At 41.9% G+C, this 20,518-nt stretch overlaps 1 protein-coding gene across 1 annotated transcript in view; it reads left to right on the top strand.

The window, feature by feature from the left end:
• Positions 1 to 19,644, top strand: part of ERICH2 (glutamate rich 2) — a 39,342-nt gene extending 19,698 nt beyond the window's left edge. Inside the window, exons 3-6 of the mRNA XM_089328632.1 lie at positions 1,560 to 1,735; positions 10,119 to 10,176; positions 18,055 to 18,126; positions 19,451 to 19,644. Coding sequence (XP_089184758.1) covers positions 1,560 to 1,735; positions 10,119 to 10,176; positions 18,055 to 18,126; positions 19,451 to 19,575 — 431 coding nt within the window. The 3' untranslated portion in view covers positions 19,576 to 19,644. The remainder of the gene's footprint in view (positions 1 to 1,559; positions 1,736 to 10,118; positions 10,177 to 18,054; positions 18,127 to 19,450) is intronic.
• Positions 19,645 to 20,518: the final 874 nt, after the last annotated feature.

Below are 20,518 nucleotides of genomic sequence, written 5' to 3'. Positions count from 1 at the left end.
GTGAGGAGTGAACCAGCAAATTGGAAGGTATCTGTCTCTGTCTCTTTCTCTCTCTGTCTCTCTTCCCCCCTCTCTGCATTTCATATAAATAAGATCATTTTTAAAATGTAAAAACAAGATCATCTTAGGTTGTGATAGGTGCTATGATGTAGGTAAACAGTACCTTTAGGGAGGACTATTCAATCTAGGCATCAGGAAATTCCCCTCATGAGGTTGGCTGTGAGTTGAACAAGACAGTTCCTATGACATCACAGGATGTCCTTAATTCCTTATTATGACCTTCCCCTGATGACATCAGTGTGGTGAGTTGGTGCAGAGGCTGGGTGCAGACTGGAAGATTAAGGTGGTTGTGAGCCAATGGAGACACTAAACGAGATAGATGCAGGTAGATGGAAGGCCTGAATAATCCAGCCGTTGCTCCTTAGGAAGGATTTGGTATCGCTTTTTAGGGTAGCATTTTCGCTTTAGTGTTAGTCTCTCCCCCAACCCCCTCTTTCTCTCAGCCTGTGTTTTCCTAGAATTGTCTTCTGTCTCTTTGGGTCTGTTTCTTAGCATTGTCTTATCTGGAACTCTCCTGGGCTTCCTCATATTATTCTTTCTAACACAAGCATCTGTACATTATTTAGACTAGCTCATGGCCACACTCTCATCAAAGAGGGCATTGCACAAGACTTCTCAGGCACTCACAATCTTATGCGAAAGGGGTGGGTGTAATACAAGTTCAGTTTGAAACTGTAAAAGGTTTTTCTGAGACCAAAGGAGCTAGCAAGCTCACTTAAAGTGTTTCCCAAGGAGACAATTTTAGGAGACACAGAGTTAAGCTTTAAAAATTATTTTAATGGTTTTATATGTGTATATGTATATATGTATTTAATGTATATTAGAAAAAATAATACAGAATGTAGTGGGGAATACAAACTCTGGGGTGGGCATTTGGTGTTGTGGCTAAGGCACCCCTTGGGATGCCTGCTTCCCATAATGGAGTGCCTGGGTTCCAGTTCCAGCTCCATTTCTGGTTCTAGCTTCGTGCTAGTGCACACTGTGGGAGGCGGCAGCTTATGGCTCAAGGACTTAGGTCGGTCCCTGCTGCGTATATTGGAGACTCAGATTGAGTTCCAGGTTTCTGGCTCCTGCCTGGCTTGGACCTGGGTGTTGTGCGCATTTTGGGAGTAAACCAGTGAATGGAAGATCTCTCTTTGTCTTTATGTTTCTCTGTCATTCAAATAAATAATTTTTAAAACAAATGGTTATGAATTTTAGAATCAAACTGACTCCCAAAGCTACTGCTTACTAGCTATGTGAAGCTGGGCAGATTATTTAACTGTTCTGTCTTTCCATTTCTACTTCTCTAAATGGGAATAAAAGCAGTACATACTCTACTTTGCTGTTGAGAGAACTAAGTGAGCTAATATATATAGAGAGAGAGCTCAGAAGGGTGATGACATCACTTTCTTATGCAGATTATGTTACTTTTATTAGTATATCTTGGATTATAATAGGTTTGAGCAAGTTGTAACTTTTCCATGTATGTTGATCAAGTCATATATGATCTGTTTTAGGTGAAGGGGTCCAAGATGCAGTGATTGCAAAGCAGGAGAAAAGTGGTGAATTCCGCCTTCAGGATACGGATGAGAAGTTGTCAGAATCAACAGATGATGATGGTGAAGATGACGCCAATGATAAAGACATTAACCCCAAAAAGGAAATCCGAGCCCCGTTAGAGTTAATGGCAGAAGTGAGTGTTACTTGCACATTATAATTTAAGAAACTTAACAGTATTCAAGTAACTAATATTTAGCCTTGAAGATTTAAAAGATTAGTGAAAAGATGCTTACCTGGATATTCATCTCTCCTCGTACTTTCATCGGGTGAGAGATGAGGAAGACATGAAGTGCCAGACAGCACTCTGTTAAGGCAGAGGCATGAGTACGAGAAGTTTGTGTATAAAATTCTCCAAAGACTGCTTCAAAGAATGCTTTCCACATACTGGGCACCATGCTGGTTGCTAGGGGTAGAGATTAAGAGAGATGTGTCCTTGTCCTTGAAAACAGGAACATATGTAATTACAATAAAATGAAATGTATGCTAGTGAAAGTATTAAGTTCTCTGGGAACACAGCAACTTAGATGAGTAATTGAGAAATGAGGCAGGAGGAACAAGAGATAAGAAAAGTACTTTTAGAAGAAGAGACATGAGTGGAATCTTAGAAACTTGAATGAAGATAGAAGTATAAGAATTCTTCGGTAAACAAGAGAAGGCATTCCTGGGATGGGAGATCGTATGTGCAGAGCCGTTTGAAGCTCGAAACGTCACTCTCAGAAATTGTCCATAAACATTTATTGGTGACTCTATGGAGAACAAAACAATTTTTGCCTCACGATATCACAGTCTACCTTTAATTGCTATTATACAACTTCAAGTACATTTTAAGAACTTCCTAACCATTTACTTTCATTTCCCCTTCTCATACTTGTATTGTCATACATTCCATTTCTACTTATAAGCCCTCATAATACATTATCATTATTATTTTTTTATATGACAGGTAGAGATACAGACAGTGAGAGAGAGAGAGAGAGAGACAGAGAGAAAGGTCTTCCATCTGCTGGTTCACCCCCCAAATGGCTGCTACGGCCGGCATGCTGCGCCGATCCAAAGCCAGGAGCCAGGTGCTTCTTCCTGGTCTCCCGTGTGGGTGCAGGGCCCAAGCACTTGGGCCATCCTCCACTGCACTCCTGGGCATCAGCCGAGAGCTGGCCTGGAAGAGGAGCAACTGGGACTAGAACCTGGCACCCATATGGGATGCCGGCGCCACAGGCAGAGGATTAACCAAGTGAGTCACAGCACTGGCCCCTATTTTTGTTTTAAATGGTCAATTATCTCTTAAAGAGATTTTTAACCTCTTTTAGAATATGATTTTAACTTACCTATCACTGTTTCCAGTGTTCTTAACTTTCTGTGGATCCAATTTTCTATCTATGATTTTTCTTTCACCTGAGAACTTCCTGTAGTATTTTTTATGATACAGTTATTCTGAAAATATTGTTTGAAAACAATCTTAGTTTTTGCCTTCATTTTTAAAGTCTATTTAGAGAATGATGGGTTGTGAGGTTTTTTTGTTTGTTTGTTTCTTTTTGTTTTTGGTCCTTGAAAAGTTGCTTCATTGTCTTAGAGCCTGCATAGTTTTATATGAGATGTCTTCTGTTATTCTTATCCTTAGTTGTGTATAATATGTCTTTAAACATTTTTTCCTCCATATTGTTACATCTGGCAATTTGCTTATGATGTGCCTACCTGTGTTTTTCCTCATGCTTCTCTTGTTCATTGGGATTCTTGGATCTGTGGGTTTATAATCTCCATCAGGTTTGGAAAATGTTATTAATCTATTTTTATGACTTCTACTTTCCTTCCCTTCATCTGAGCTGCAATTGCATATGTGATAGCTACCCAATAATGTCCCAAAGACCACTAATGTTCCATTTTTTTTTCCAGTTTGCTTTTTCTATATATTTCATTTTAGATCATTTCTATAGCTTTGTCTTCAAGTTCATGATCCTTGCAGGGTACCCTGCAGTTAATCTCATCCTGGGTTGTTTTTTATTTCAGTTATTGCATTTGTCATCTCTAGAAGTTCTGTTTAGCTTTTTATCATTTCTCTCATCCTTATGTTCGTATTTACCTGTTTTTCAGCATGTGATACATTTTTGTAACAGCCGTTTGAACTTACTTGCCTGCTATTCTATCATCTTTGTCAAGCCTAGGTTAGTTTCTATTTAATCAGTCTGCTTCTGCATAGGAGGCTTATTTTCCTGCTTCTTTGCCTGCCTAGTAATTTTTCACTGAATCCCAGATGCTGTAAATTTTACACTCTGAGTACAAACTCTTTGTTTGTTTGTTTCTTTTAAGTATGTTGGACTTTGTTTTGAGACATAGTTAAGTTAGTTGGGTGCAGGGTTTTTCTTTGATCCTTCCTTTTCAGCTTTGTTAGGGAAGTTCCAGGATAGCCCTTGCAGTACAGGGACATTCTGGTATATTTATGGAGAGTCTTCTCAGTGCTCTGTGGATTAGAGAGCCCTCCCACTATGGTGGTAACAGCCTGAGATCATTTCGACCCTCTGTGAGGTCTAGTGATTATTCTACCTGCTCATTAGAGTAATTCTTTTTCCCTTCTTAGATAATTTCTTCACACTCATTTGTAGATCATTACCAGCCAAGGACTCACAGAGATGCCTCTGCAGATTGCTGGAGCCCTCTGTCTTTGTGAAGCTCCCCTTTCTCTTGAAACTTATAACCTCTTGGGGCCGGCGCTGTGGCGCAGTAGGTTAACACTCCAGCCTGCAGTGTCAGCATCCCATATGGGCGCTGGTTGGAGACCCGGCTGCTACACTTCCAGTCCAGCTCTCTGCTATGCCTGGGAAAGCAGTGGAAGACCCTGCACCCACATGGGAGACCCGGAAGAAGCTCCTGGCTCTTGGCTTCAGATTGGCACAGCTCTAGCCCTTGTGGCCAATTGGGGAGTGAACCCTCTCCCTCCCCTTCCCTCTCCCCTCCCTTCCCTCTCTCTCTGTAACTCTGACTTTCAAATAAATAAATATTAAAAAAGAAAATTATAACCCTTTGGCTTCTGCGCTGTTTGGACTCAGAGGTCGCTAGTCTCTGTTGGATTCCTTTTTCCTGTGCTGGTGCTTGAAAACAGTCTTCAAGCAGTAAGGAAAAGCACCTGAGGATCCACTTTGTTCCCCTTCTCTCAGACATCTCACTGTCTGTGACGTTTGTTGTCGAGTTCCTGAAAGCTGTTGTTTCACATATTTTTATCCAGCTCTATGGCTGTTTAAGAAAGGAAAGTAAATAGGATCTGTGACTTCATCATTTCTAGATTCCTCAATTAGATTGTTAGCACAAAGAGGAATGCATTCAACCAAAACGCCAACCCTGGAATCATGAAAGGAAATCCATCATATTTACTTTATTTTCCTCTTAAAATAAAGCATATATAGGAAAATTTGAAACTTCCTAATATTATAAGGTGCTTCTAAGAAGTAAAAACAAATACTGGTGCCAAGTGTTAGAAAGAATTCACTTAACTGATCTTCCTCTTGGCATCTAAATCATGAACTAGAGAACATTCAAAGACCCTACTACCATAAACAAATTCTCTGGAGTTGTTTATTTTCTTTATTTTCTCCTTTTTCCCCCAATATTCAGTTATAACAGTGATCCATTCATTCATTTGAAAATAAAAATTCAGATAGTATGAGATTTCCTATTCTCATATACCTTGTGCTATATCTGTGCATAAGATGTTTTGTTTTCAGAATGTATCCATATTTTCCCAGCTTTTTATTTTGAAGTTTTTCAAACCTATACAAGATTTGAAATAATAGAACAACAGAAAGCTATATAGGCTTCACCTAGATTCACTCCTTGTTAATATTGTGCTACATTTATTCTCTCGCTCTCTTTCTCACTTGTTAGATGAGGCATAGACATAGCCTACTTGTGGCTGAAACATTTTAAAGTTGCAGATGTCATAAAACTTCAGCCCTAAACATTGAAGAATGAGTTTCCTAAGAATAAGTTTCTTTTTTGGTGTAATGCTATATCCTTATTTTATCTAAAAAAAAAAAAAAAAAAAAAAAGTCTGTGATATTATATAATATTCTACCCAGATTCAACCTTCTCAATTTATCTTTTTTTTTTTTTTTTAAAGATTTATCTAAGCCGGCGCTGCGGTTCAATAGGCTAATCCTCCACCTGCGGCGCCGGCACACCGGGTTCTAGTCCCGGTCAGGGCGCTGGATTCTGTCCCGGTTGCCCCTCTTCCAGGCCAGCTCTCTGCTGTGGCCCAGGAGTGCAGTGGAGGATGGCCCAAGTACTTGGGCCCTGCACTCCATGGGAGACCAGGAGAAGCACCTGGCTCCTGTCTTCAGATCAGCGCAGTGCACAGGCCGCAGTGGCCATTGGAGGGTGAACCAATGGCAAAAGGAAGACCTTTCTCTCTGTCTCTCTCTCTGTCCACTCTGCCTGTCAAAAAAAAAAAAAATCTATTTATTTGAAAAGAAGAGTTACAGAGAGGCAGACACAGAGACAGAGGTCTTCCATCTGCTGGTTCACTCCCCAGATGGCCACAATGGCCAGAACTGGGCTGATCCAAAGCCAGGAGCTAGAAGCTTCTTCCAGGTCTCCCATGTGGTTGCAGGGACCCAAGGATTTGGGCCATCTTCTGCTTTCCCAGACCAATAGCAGAGAAGTGGATTGGAAGTGGAGCAGCTGGGACTCGAACCGGCACCCATATGGGAAGCTGGCACTGCTGGGAATGGCTTTACCTACTACGCCACTAGCCCCTCAGTCTATCTTTAAAGTGGCTTTTACAGCTGGAATTTTTCCTAGTCAGATTACATCAATGTTCATGCTTTGTGTTTAGTTACTAAGCATCTTTTGACTTTGAATATCATTGATAATTTAACGTATGCCATCTTTGAAAAACCTGTCTTCTGGGGCAGGCTTTTGGCACAGCAGCTTAAGTTGCTGCTTAGGATATCTGCAGCTCATATCAGAGTGCCTGGTTTGAGTCCCAGCCACTCTAGGTCCTATCCAGCTTCCTGCTACTGGTATCTTGGAAGGCTTCAGGTGATGGCTCAAATACTTGGGTCCCTGCCACCCACGTGCGAGACCCAGATGGAGTTCTGGGCTCTTGGCTTAAGCCTGACCCAGCCCTGGATGTTATGTAATTCGCATAGAGTGCCAAATACCCAGTGCAAGAATTTCATAATTTCACTGCATTTTGAACTGTTAAAAGGAAATATATTTTATGTTAACAACAAATAGGTCAATACAAAGGAGCCCTTGGAATTGATTCTGTGTTCCTTTGTCAGAGGCTAATATTAATATTTCATTAAGTAGGCTAGATAGAAGAAGTTAAGTAATCCCTAACAGAGCTCTAGGTATGTTAGTGATTTGTGATTTGGTTTTACTGTAAAGTGAAATGGAGATGATATCTGTAAGCTGTTTTAAATCTGAATCTAGAGTTGACAGAGGATGTGTGACCAAATTGATAAAATCAAATTGGTAAATGTTAATTTTAAAGTTGAGAATTGGGGACATAGGCTTCTTTCATTATTCTCTCTACTGTTTTAAAAAAAAATTTATTTATTTATTTGAAAGTCAGAGTTACACAGAGAGAGAAGGAGAGGCACAGAGAGAGGGAGAGAGAAGTCTTCCATCCGATGGGTCACTCCCCAATTGGCTGTGCAGATCAGAAGCCAGGAGCTTCTTCCGGGTATCCCACAGGGGGTGCAAGGGACTTGGGCCATCTTCTACTGCTTTCCCAGGCCATTGCAGAGAGCTGGATCGGAAGTGGAGCAGCCAGGACTCGAGCCATTGCCCATGTGGGATGCTGGCGCTGCAGCTGGCGCCTTTACCCGCTACGCCACAATGCTGGCCCCTCTACTTCTACCTATTTAAATTTTTTAATAATAAAGGACATTTAAAATATAAACAATAGCTGCATATTATACTGATCAAATTCTCTGATCATAATAAATAACATTAACAAGGGGCTGGCGCTGTGGCATGGCGGTAGAGCCGCCGCCTGCAGTACCAGCATCCATATGGGCTCCGTTTTGAGGCCCGGCTACTCCACTTCCTATCCAGCTCTCTGCTATGACCTGGGAAAGCAATGGAGGACAGCCCAAGTCCTTGGGCCACTGCACCTGCCTGGGAGACCTAGAAGACGCTCCTGGCTCCTGGCTTTGGATCAGTGTAGCTCCAGCTGTTGCGCCAGTTGGGGAGTGAACCAGTGGATGGAAGACCTCTCTCTCTCTCTCTCTCTCTCTCTCTGTCTCTCCTCTATCTATGTGACTCTTTCAAATAAATAAATAAATCTTTAAAAATTAGCAAATCAAAACCATTTAAAAAAAAACATTCTAGATGACACTTGAATCAAAAATAAAAATCAGGGGCCAGTGCTGTGACGCAGCAGGTAAACGTCCTGGCCTGAAGCGCCGGCATCCCATATGGGCGCCAGTTCTAGTCCCGGCTGCTCCACTTCTGATCCAGCTCTCAACTATGGCCTGGGAAGGCAGTAGAAGATGACTCAAGTCCTTGGGCCCCTGTACCCACGTGGGAGACCCGGAAGAAGCTCCTGGCTCCTGGCTTCAGATCAGCACAGCTCTAGCCGTTGCGGCCAATTGGGGAGTCAACCATCGGATGGAAGACCTCTCTCTCTCTGCCTCCCCTCTCTCCGTGTAACTCTTTCAAATAAATAAATAAATAAATATTTTTAAAAAAATATAAAAATAAAAGCTAAACTTAACAAACTTTTAGAATATAGTGATAGTTATAATACCAAATAATATGAAGTTTTGGGGGCAGGCATTTGGTGCAGTGGTTAGAGCACTGCTTGGGACACCTATATCCCATATGGGAGTGTCTGGCTCAAGTCCTGGCTCTTCTGCTTCCTGTCCATGCTGTTAGCTTCATACTAATTATGAACCCCAGAAGGCAGCAGGTGATGGCTCAAGTACTTGGGCTCCTGACAGCCATGTAGGAGAGCTGGATTGAGTTCCCAGCCCCTGGCTTTGGCCTGGCCTAGCCCTGGCTGTTGCAGGCATTGGGGAAGTGAATCTACAGATGAGAAAACTCTGTATCTGTCTCTCTCTGTCTTTCTCTTTCTCTCTGCCCTTCAAATAAAATAAATAAAATAAAATAAACTGATTTAATTTAGCCATCCTTTAAAAAATTTGAAAGTTTCAAATGCTTTTATGATGATGATTTAAGATATAATGACAGTAAGTGAGCTAAATATTAATGCCAGAAATTAGAAATATAAGAAAATAAACATAAAAGAAAACAAGAAAAGAATGTTTAAAAGAAACTAGTAATTCAAAGTTGAACCCAAATGAACATATCTAAAGCTGAAAGCTGTAAAAAAGAGTAACATAAATAAGCCACTGGATGTAATTAAAATGGGAGAAAAACACAAATAGGAATGAAAATGTCTTAAGCTTAGACAAGAATACATTTTGAAAATATAAGAATTCCATTGCATGAATTGAACATAGCATGTATTAATATGTAATAAATGAGAATTTTATGAAATTATTTATAGAAAATCCCTAGAAAAATTCTATTTACTTTAGAAAACTATATTTTTTAAAACTCATGATAGAAACAGGAAACTAACAGAATTTCTTCTTAAAATTGTATCTAGGTACTTATCAAACATCTGGAAATGTGTGAGAAGTGTCTTTTTTGCATTACTTAATTCCTTATCTCTTGTAGAGTAAATCTCATGTCCCTGCATGTGGTCTAATATGTCATACACAACAAGAAAATTTGAAATATAGAATTGCTTTTTAATGGACATTGTCTGATTCATAATAGAATGTTAGCTTGGTAAATTGTACCCTAAGTAAAAAAATACAAGAATATTTAATGTCATGGAAAGGAAATGATCACAATATGAGGTTCATTTTTGGAAAGTTACTGAGTAATCCTAATTTTTGCAAGTACATGGGTTCATTTATGGAAAAACATATACGATGATGATCATCTCCAGATAGTAGAAATAAGGGTGCTGTCTTGTTGGAGACAGAATATGTTTATTGAGCTTTAGATTCTCTAAAAAAATACATGAATTACTTTGTTACAAGAAAAATATAATAAAAATAGTAAAAACAAAGTTGGGTGATATAAGAGCAATGCCAGAAAAATACTGATGTTCATAATTAGAAGTCTACAAATATTTCAGTCAAGTAGTGCCACATGGTTAGGGTCTAGGTTTATCAATGAAATCTCTACCTCAGCCCAGGGGATATCGAAATAAAGTGACCCATGTCCTCACTCTCTGTGCCAGATGAATCAATGCATGTATTCTCAGATTGTTCCATGGTACTGCACAGTGTGACTACAGCAAAAGAGAGGTACACTACGCCATGTTGTCTTGGCATCAAAAGTCCTTAAATATCAATTGCTTGATTAAAGACTCACTCCTAGAAATGTATGTAAATATTAAAATAAAACAACTAATTATTATTGGAATATTTTCTAAGAAGTTTTATAGCTGACGTTTAAATTCTGTCTGAAACTACTTATCTGAAGAATTTAATGTTTTCCAGTTCCTGAGAGCAGAAATGGGCCGAGACTACCATCTGGCAAAAAAACTATGTCAGATGAGTAAGTACAAAATACTTCCACATTTCCTAGTCTTCTTTTTGTTCCTAAAAATAAATTCCATAATATGTAAGATGGTTTGAGTTTTTAAGCCTAGTGAATTCCATGATGGTGTTTTAGTGATTTCTTGATATGCATTCAATTCATTGGTATAAGGACTAATTCGGATTTCTAGAGTAGCTTTCAGTGGAATAAACTAATATAGACTAACATAGACAAGTTCACCTCAATTGGAGAATAGGTCAAAATCCTTACCCCGGTGATAATGGGTTACTAATTTTACACCTTTAGTTTCAAAGAAGTGCCAGGTGGTACAGCAGTCAAATGCTACTTAACATGCATTTATTCCACAAATATCTGAGTGTCCACCTGTGCCAGGCACTGGAAATACAGTAGTCAACAAGACAGGATTTTTTTTTTTTTTTGAAAAATTTATTGATTTATTTCAGAGACAGAGGGAGAGACAAAGAGAAAGGTCTTCCATCCACTGGTTCTCTTCCCAAATGGCTGCAATGGCCAGAGCTGGGCCAGTTTGAAGCCAGGATCCAAGAGCTTCTTCTGGGTCTCCCATGCATGTACAAGGGCCCAAGCACTTGGGGCATCTTCCACTGCTTTTCCAGGCTATCGCAGAGAGCCTGATAGGAAGAAGAACAGCCAGGACATGAACTGGTGCCCATAAGGGATGCTGTCACTGCAGGTGGAGACTTAGCCTACTATGCCACAGTGCTGGCCCCACAAGACAGGTTTTTATGGCTTGTGTTAGGCAAATAATAAACTATAAATAAATAGTGTCATAAGTAATGGGTGATATGGAGAAAAATAAAGTAGGGAAGAGTATATAGAAGGTACTGGGAGAAGGCAAAGTGGTTTTAAATGGGATGGTCCAAGAGGGCCCCACTGAAGGACTTGGGGGAGACTAGAGGAAGCTGTGGAATCAGCCATGTGGGTATCTGGAGGAAGAGTGTGGCCGGCAAGGGGGCGGAACAGCACATATTCTGAGGAGGGAGTGTGCCCGAGAGGAGTGGAGGGCATGATAGGAGACGGGCCAGAGGGTCAGGGGCAAGGGGTTGTGCAAATAGCATAGGATCTTTTCTCCATTTAAGGACTTCAGCTTTTTCCTTGTGTGAAGGAGGAAACCACTGGAGGCTTCTAAGAGGAACAATGCTAACTGCCCTGTTTTTCTGTCTTTGATTTTTAGTGGTGTGACTCAATGTTCATATTAGTTAAGGTTTTCTTTGCTGTTTGGTGGAGCAGGGGAGTGTTGAATGTCTTAAACCTGTAGATTGATGTTTTTATCACCTGACAATTTCTTGGCCATTACATTTTCAAATTACGCTTCTCCCTACTCACTGTCTTCTATGCCTGGGTCTCTAATTATACATAAATTAGACTTTGCTTCATGATATTCCAGATATATTGTTTGGTTTTTTTTTCATTTCTTCTTATTTAATGCATAAGTTTATATGCTTTCTACTGACATGTTTTTTAGTTTATTTATCCTGTCTTCTGTCCAATCTACTCTTAAAACTATGCAGTACATTCTTAATCTCAAAGAATTTCTCAGATGAAATCTACCATCATTCCAACTATTTTGCCATGATTTCCTCAAATACATTAGTTGTAGTTTTTTTTATTTTTTTAACAAAATTTTATTTACATAAGGTGAACACATTTCATGTATTTTATATATACAGACCCAACAGCATAGTGATACTTCCCACTCTATCCTCCCTCCCACTCATAGTCCCACCCTCCTGCCTCCTACCTTTCTTAATCTTTCTTTTAATTTTTACAATAACATATTTTCGGTTTATTTTATAATCATAAGCTTAATTATTTTTAAAGGTAAAATGACAACTCTACAGTTAAGCCTTCTTTATAATACAACTCAAAATAGTACCTAGTGGCCGGCGCCGCGGCTCACTAGGCTAATCCTCCGCCTAGCGGCGCCGGCACACCGGGTTCTAGTCCCGGTCGGGGCGCCGGATTCTGTCCCGGTTGCCCCTCTTCCAGGCCAGCCCTCTGCTGTGGCCCGGGAGTGCAGTGGAGGATGGCCCAGGTGCTTGGGCCCTGCACCCCATGGGAGACCAGGAAAAGCACCTGGCTCCTGGCTCCTGCCATCGGATCGGTGCGGTGCGCCGGCCGCAGTGCGCCGGCCGCGGCGGCCATTGGAGGGTGAACCAACGGCAAAGGAAGACCTTTCTCTCTGTCTCTCTCTCTCACTGTCCACTCTGCCTGTCAAAAAAATAAAAAAATAAAAAAAAAAAATAGTACCTAGTGTTGGACTTAAATTGGTCTTACGGCAAAGTGGCTGCAGGGCAAATGTAGTCCAAGGGTTGCGAGGGTCTCCCTCTCTTGCCTCACTGGGTCCCCTCCATGGTAGAACGCTTTGTAAATCACTGGCTCATTTCTGAAACAGGTTACTTGCATACTTTACACTTTGCACTGTTTAATCCTTTCATGCACATTTAGCCTTTAGAGCCATTGACTAAAAATGTTAATCAAAACTATTTTTGGTGACCCACAAGATAGAATTTCCAATCAGAAGAAATCTTTAAAGAGAATCCTGTCCAGCCCTCTGTTTTTATAAATAAGCTGAAGCAGAGTGAGGTAAGCAGCTGGCTCAGCACTGTTGGCAGTGACGGTGATACCCAAGGTGACACAGCCGGCATGGGAACCGCAGCCTCTTTCCCCCACAATGTCGTCTCTCTAGGTGCTGATGAAGAAGTTCATGGTTGTGTAGTTTTAGCTCCTAATTTTGAGTTTCTTAAGGAGCCTAATAGTGGAAACGTTTATATATATATTTTATTTCCATCTCTGTCGATCATTTTAGAAAGCCTCTGGCTGAATATATGCAGTGACATCACCCCTTCTGTCTGTCATTTTTGACCATTAGCCCTTCATGATGCTACATAAACAGTAGGTGCTCAACAAAATGCTTGCTGACCTGTCTTGAACCAGTTGAACATACAGAAAGTACCAGGTCATTGTGGAGGAAAAAGTTCAAACAATCTGTCTTGATGGGGTTATAGCCCTACGGGGTGGGGAACCTTTTTTTCTGCCAAGGTCATTTGAATATTTATAACATCACTCACAAGGCCATATAAGATTATCAACTTAAAAATTAGCCTGATTTGGGTTTGTTGAATTTCAGCTCCCTCTTGCAATTGCCTTTGCAGGGCCAGACCAAATGATTCCTTTGGTGCTGTAATGGCCTGTAGGCTAGACCTTCCCCACCCCTGCAAAGTATCCTCCTCCTCTCTCTTTTCTTCTTTCCTTCCTTCTCTCCTTTCAACAGATTCATTCTGAGCACCCACTGCATGCCAAACATTGTGATGAGAGCTGAAGAGAATGGAGGAATTGTAGCACACATGCTATAAATACCTTCTTGGGGCTGACATTGAACAGCTTGGTTTTCACTCCTCCTGGCTCACCCCGTAACTCAGTTCCCTCTCTTCTGTCAGGGTGAAATAGTGGTGCCTCTCCAACTAGGGATTGGACAACAGTAAAAGTAGCTGCGGAGGCCCACAGATAGGCACCACGATCCAAGGAGCCCACTGGGAGAGAATCCTGCTCCCCAAAAGGGACTGACCAGAAATGAGGGCCAAGAGGCTCCAAGATAAGTTGGTTGGGCTGCCCGTGCAAAATAAGATTGGCTATCCTGAGGCAGATTCCTACCAGGGTTTGAAATGAAGGAGGCCCAGGTTTAAGGATGCCAACCAAGGTCAAGAAAGAGCATTGAGCTGGCGAAGGGGAGGCTAGTTCTTATTTTATTTATTTATTTTTATTTATTTTTTGACAGGCAGAGTGGACAATGAGAGAGAGAGACAGAGAGAAAGGTCTTCCTTTACCGTTGGTTCACCCTCCAATGGCCGCCACGGCTGGCGCACTGTGCTGATCCGAAGCCAGGAGCCAGGTGCTTCTCCTGGTCTCCCATGGGGTGCAGGGCCCAAGCACTTGAGCCATCCTCCTCTGCACTCCCGGACCACAGCAGAGAGCTGGCCTAGAAGAGGGGCAATTGGGACAGAATCTGGCGCCCCGACCGGGACTAGAACCCGGTGTGCTGTCACCGCAAGGTGGAGGATTAGCCTATTGAGCCACGGCGCCAGCCATGGGAAGGCTAGTTCTTAAGGCTAATAGGAACATTTGGTGAGAGCTGCCCCAAAGCCCTCTTTATTATGTAGAGCAATAGACAAAATGAATTCTTCTCATGTAGCATGGACACCAATATTTTATATGTAAATGCTGATAGTACAGATATTATTTTGTTTGTTTCCATCTTTGAGCTTTTTTACATAGTGTTCTTCCTTTGTGTATTTATAAGTATATAACTTCATGTCTATAAATATGGATTATATACAATGGTACTTCAAAAACTGTGTGGAAAATGGAATTAAAAGATAAGTTTATTTTGGTGCAAAAAATTTTTTGAAATCTATCCATATGAATGGTCTTCAAGAACTTCATGAAAAACATGTATTATGAAAAAACTATGCATGGGTTTCAAATTTTTTGCACCAAAATAAACTTTTCTATTATTATTACTATTATTATTTGAGAGAAACAGACAGGCAGACTGGTTCATTCCCCAAATGCCTGCAACAGCGCTGCCTAGGCTGGGCTGAAACCAGAAGCTGGGAACTCAATCCAGGTCTTCCACGTGGGTGGAAGGGACCTGACTACTTGAGCCATCACTCACTGTCTCCCAGGGTGTGCCTTGGCAAGAAGCCAGAATCAGTGCCCCAAGCCAGGAATGGCATGCATGTACTCCATTATGGGATGCAGGTGTCTTAACGGCATCTTAACCCTAAGCCAAATGCTCGCCCCTAATTATCCAGCGGTTTCATTTCCCAGGAAGCACTATTGAATGCATTGTATAGGTTGGGTTTTTTTTTTTTTTAATTCTTGTTTACTTATTTGAAGAGCAGACAGACACACACACAGAAACACAGTGTTATCTTCCATCTGATGGTTCTCTCTTCACATGCCCATAATAGACATGGCTGGGACAGGCCCAGTCCAGGTGCCAGCAACTCAACCCAGATCTCCCACAAGTAGGAATCCAACTACTTGAGCCTCACAGGGTGTCCATTAGCAGAAAGCTGGAATTGGAAGTGGAGCTGAGATTCAAGTTCCGGCACTCTGTGTGGGATGGGGGCATCCCAAGCAATGTCTTAACCACTGCACCAAATGCCCACCGCCATTGTTTAATCCTTCTGACACTTGTATGTGGCAGATATCATTAACCTCACAGTACAGGTGGGGAAACTGAGGCCAAGCAAGGACAACAAATTGTACAAAGCCACACAGCTACTGAATGGTAGAGGCGGAATTGCATTCCAAGTCTACTAGAAAGCAAATCCTACGACATCCCTAATATATTTCTATTTCTTCATTTGATTAATAAAATTGTTTCTGATAAGAGAGATGGAAACTTGGAAAATAAAGACTTTCATGGATCAGTCAGGCTAGAAATATCTGCTATGGTCAACTGATAAGTTTATTTATCTTATTTGTATGCTATGCCAGTTACATAAAATAATACATTCTTATCCCTTCAGAGATGTACACATCCATTTTCCTGCATGAAGTCACTGGTTCCTGATGTTTTCTTGCTGCCCAGTTATGGTATAGTCATTTATGTCTGCATTTGGCTCTAGGGCTTCCCACATGGCATCCAGGTATCCATGGATTCTTTATTCTTTGCCTGCTTGAAAAGAAGTTCTATCTGTTGTCACAGGCTTGGCTTTCGTCTGACTCCCACACACAGTGTTTTTGTGGTCCTAATATTTCCTCAGCTATTTCCATGCCGTCTCATGCAGAATTGCTAGCTCTGCTTCCTGCCGTTTCCTGCCAGGCAGCATGGGCAGCCTAGAGAAATGGCTCCTTAATGGGACTGAAGGTACTTTATCCATCCATCTTATGAGTGACTGAGATTTTGTGCCAGTCTTCCTATTTCTTGGTCATGTCACCTTGTAAGTTGGAACCTGCCATTGTCTTCCCAGGGAGCCAGACTTCTCATCACAGAAAGCCTGAGATTCTATGTAGATATTGAGGTCCTGGAAGAGCAGTTAAAATAATAATCAATTGTTAAAGAATAATGGCTGGGATAGGCATTTGACCTGGAGGTTAAGACACCAGATGGGGCACCTGTGTCCCATATCAGAGTGCCTGGTTTTGAATCCCAACTTAGCTCCCAATTCCAGGTTCCTTCTAATGTGGGCCCAGGGAGGCAGCAGGGGATGGCTCAAGTTGTTGGGTTTCTGCCACCTATGTGAGAGATCTTGATTGAGTTCTTGGCTCCTGACTTTGGCCTGGCCGGGCCTTGGCTGTTGTGAGCATGTGGAGAAGGAACCTCAGCATGGAAGATCTCTGTTTCTGTTTCTGTCTCTCTCTGCCTTTGAAACCAAAAAATTTTAAAAGTCCATAGAAAGTATGTATTATGAAAAAACTGTATATCAGTTTCATTTTTTGCCCCCAAATAAATGTTTTTTAATTCCATTTCTCATTCTTTTGGAAGTACCTTTATATTAAGAAACTAGTATCTTTCAATTGTTGTGAAGATTTCAGAATAAGAATTTGTTCTTTAAAAGTTTAAAAAAAAAAAAGAAACTAGTATCTTAAGAAACTAGTGTCTAAATAAGCAAGTTGGAGAAACCCTGTTCTAGAAAGAGGCTAATAAAGAGCTTCACAGGAAGATTTAGGCTACTAATGATGAGCATATTTAAGTCCAAGATAAAATGTGTAAGAAAGTACTTTCACTGGAAATGTATACATGTATAGTGATGCATAAAATACCTGTAGGTCCTTAAAATGTGGCTTCTGAGCAGGCACACAATCATGCTAACCCAGATACACTGTTGGTGGATTAGGAAGTAAAGTCATTGGTTTGGTATATTAGGATGAAAATTGTGGTTAGGGTCCTCTGAACCAACGGAGCCCTATTGAACCATCTGATTCTCTCAGCCAAATAGCACACTTGATGTTTCAGCGCCCCCTGGGGGCCACCAAGCTATTGCGCAGGAATCCCAACATTAAATGGATGATACAGAATTAACGAATATTCCTCAAGGTAGGTAGGGAAAAGGTAGAGATCTTTAGAGTAAGCTCTAAAAACAATAAATAGTCCAGAAAACTCTGAAATAAAATGTGTAAGTCTTCTGGCCTCTGGCACTTTGGTAACGTACCATCAAGCCTTGAAAGGTCTATTGGTGTGGTCCAAAGGAAAGATTAGACAGGGTCTTGTCAAGTATCACCAAATGGGAACAAATAATGCTGAAAACAGTGGGTCTGCTGAAGAGGGGGAGAATGCCTTTATGCAGCATAGGCCAAAGAGACTTGCATAAAAGTTGTCAGATGAAGAGAAAGCAATAACATCAGTTATATCTATTTGAAAGATTTTGTGAAAAATGAAGGAAGTGGCTTTGTATTCTGGCTCTTCGTGTTCAGATGAGACCTTCACAACAGGATGTCATCTTAACACTGCGTTCAGGAAGCGAGGTGGGGGTTAACAAGCTCCAAGCACATCGTCTTCTCATTCGCAAAGTCTCCATATTTTGCAGGATTTGTACCTGCTTTGAGGAATGATGATATCCATGAAACACTTTGGCCACTGGCCTGTGAGGGAAGCTGTGTGGAGGTGATAGAGATTGCATTCTTTGAATAGGACGTAGAAAAAATGCTGAGGGTCATGTCTCTTAAATACCGGGTGTAAGGGGAGCATTGTCTCTATTTGCATTTAATACACCTGTGGTATAATTGTTGTTTACTGCTTTGTGCAGTTTCACCTGCCCTCGTTGACACTTTCAGTCATATTCTGAAGACCCTGTTTGCTGAAATGCTTTGAACATTAATTCCACACATTCTGTTGTCCATTTTCAGTCCTGATCTATGAACCGGAAAATCCAGAGGCCAAGGAGTTTCTCTCGCTTATTGAAGAAATGCTGCTGAAGGGTAATTGTAGAAATTGGAATTCCTCCTTTCTCACAGAGCCATGAGCAGTCGTCCTTTAAAAATCCATCATCCCGGCCAGCACCGCGGCTCGCTAGGCTAATCCTCCGCCTTGCGGCGCCGGCACACTGGGTTCTAGTCCCGGTCGGGACGCCAGATTCTGTCCTGGTTGCCCCTCTTCCAGGCCAGCTCTCTGCTGTGGCCCGGGAGTGCAGTGGAGGATGGCCCAAGTGCTTGGGCCCTGCACCCGCATGGGAGACCAGGAGGAGCACCTGGCTCCTGCCATCGGATCAGCGCGGTGCGCCGGCTGCAGCGGCCATTGGAGGGTGAACCAACGGTAAAGGAAGACCTTTCTCTCTGTCTCTCTCTTTCTCTCGCTGTCTACTCTGCCTGTCAAAAAAAAAAAAAAAAAAAAATCCATCATCCCAGGAGGTTGCTGGAATGCACCTTCGGGAAGTGGCTGAGAAAAGGCTAAGTGGCCACCTTGGATGGCTTAGTGAAACCAGCTTGTCCTCTGGGAATAGTCAAGATGAGCCCCTCTCTCTGTGGGGTGGCACTGCCCAAGCAGAACATGTTCATCACCCCCATGTTCTAAGAAGTTGCCCTGTAATTCCAAGGCAAGCTGACCCTCTAAACTACCCAAAGTCTCACATCCTCTTATTCTGTTTAAAGAATTTGATTGATAATAGTAAAAAGTATTTTTATAGACATATATTTTTCTTACCTTTTTTTTAAATTTGGTTTTTCCATGAGCTTTTCTTTTTTAAGATTTATTTATTTACTTGAAAGTCAGAGTTACACAGAGAGAGAAGGAGAGGCAGAGAGAGAGAGAGAGGTCTTCCATCCACTCGTTCACTCCCCAGTTGTCCACAATAGCCAGAGCTGCACTGATCCGCAGCCAGGAGCCTGGAGCTTCTTCCGGGTCTCCCACGTGAGTGCAGGGGCCCAAGGGCTTGGGCCATCTTCTACTGTTTTCCCAGGCCATAGCAGAGAGCTGGATCGGAAGTGGAACAGCCAGGACTGGAACCAGTGCTCATATGGGATGCCGGCACTGCAGGCGGCAGCTTTAACCATTGCTCCACAGTGCCGGCCCAAACTGATATTTCAAATTAACTTTAAAACTATAATTATCTTTATGCCAATAAGAACATATTTCTTCCTTGTACTGCTGCTCTGACCCTACACATAATAAGCAGAGCTTGGCTCAGTTCCCAGGTGCCAAAATTACATACTTCTTAGTAGAGGGAGGGGCAGAGAGACTTGTGACTTTGTTGAACGGTAGAAATATTGAGAACATTTTAAGCAACTCTCTTCCTTTCCATGGCAGAGAAAGAGCAGACTGTTGAGGAGGAGGATGAAGATAGTGAAGAAGAAAGTAGCGACGAGAGCAAAGAGGAGAGCAGCGAGGCGGAGAGCGAGGAGAGCTCTGGTGAATGGGAGGACGGGTCATAAGTGCTGCTTTAAGCTTCCTGGCTTTTCATTAATGTGTGCCATGCAAATATAAACAGAGCTGCGTTTTAGTGCAACTGTTCTTTATTTGCTACCTAGCAAGTTACCCGTACTCTGAGAGTTCCTTCCTAATAGTTAGGCCACGGCTCAAAGTGAATTGCTCAAGAAAATAGTCATTTTCTCATTTGAAAGTACTTTATAGCAGGAACTATTCCAACTGCTCCATGCATATTATTTAGTCTAACAGTCCCATGAAGTAAGTAGTTATTAATCCATTCAACAGATAAGGAAGTGGAGGCGTAGACATGGGGAGCCGTATTCCCAGCATCATACACCTATTGATCTGTAGAGCCTGGATTTGTACTGAGACAGCACGGCTCTAGAATCCATGCTTTTAGCTGCCCAGGAATGACCACTACTTCAGGTGTTATCTTCTTTGGAATTTTACTTGTTTACTTAGAGAGAGACTGAGATCTGTCATCTGCTGGTTCACTCCCCAAATTCCACAGCAATCAGAGCTGGGCCAGGCCCAGACCAGAGGCTGGAACTCAGTCTTGAGCCACTACCTGTTGCACCCAGGGTGCACATTGGCAAGAAACTGGAATCAGAATCAGAGCTGGGACTTGAAGGCAGGCGGGCAGCAATGTGATGGCTGCGCCGAACACTGCCCTGTACTTCAGGTACTTTTGTGTCATTTGTTTTGTGTTCTTTTTATTTTATTTTATTTTATTTTATTTTATTTTATTTTATTTTATTTTATTTTATTTTTTTGACAGGCAAAGTGGACAGTGAAAGAGAGAAAGAAAGAAAGGTCTTCCTTCCATTGGTTCACTCCCCAAATGGCTGCTATGGCCGGCACTGCACCCATCTGAAGCCAGGAGCCAGTTGCTTCTCCTGGTCTCCCATGCGGGTGCAGGGGCCAAGCACTTGGGCCATCCTCCACTGC

The sequence above is a fragment of the Oryctolagus cuniculus genome, chromosome 3 (genome assembly GCF_051225735.1).
Source record: "Oryctolagus cuniculus isolate XC-2025 breed Fujian yellow rabbit chromosome 3, ASM5122573v1, whole genome shotgun sequence".
Lineage (NCBI taxonomy): Eukaryota > Metazoa > Chordata > Mammalia > Lagomorpha > Leporidae > Oryctolagus > Oryctolagus cuniculus.
The sequence above is the reverse complement of the archived record's forward strand: the minus strand, read 5'-3'. Positions and strand labels throughout refer to the sequence as shown.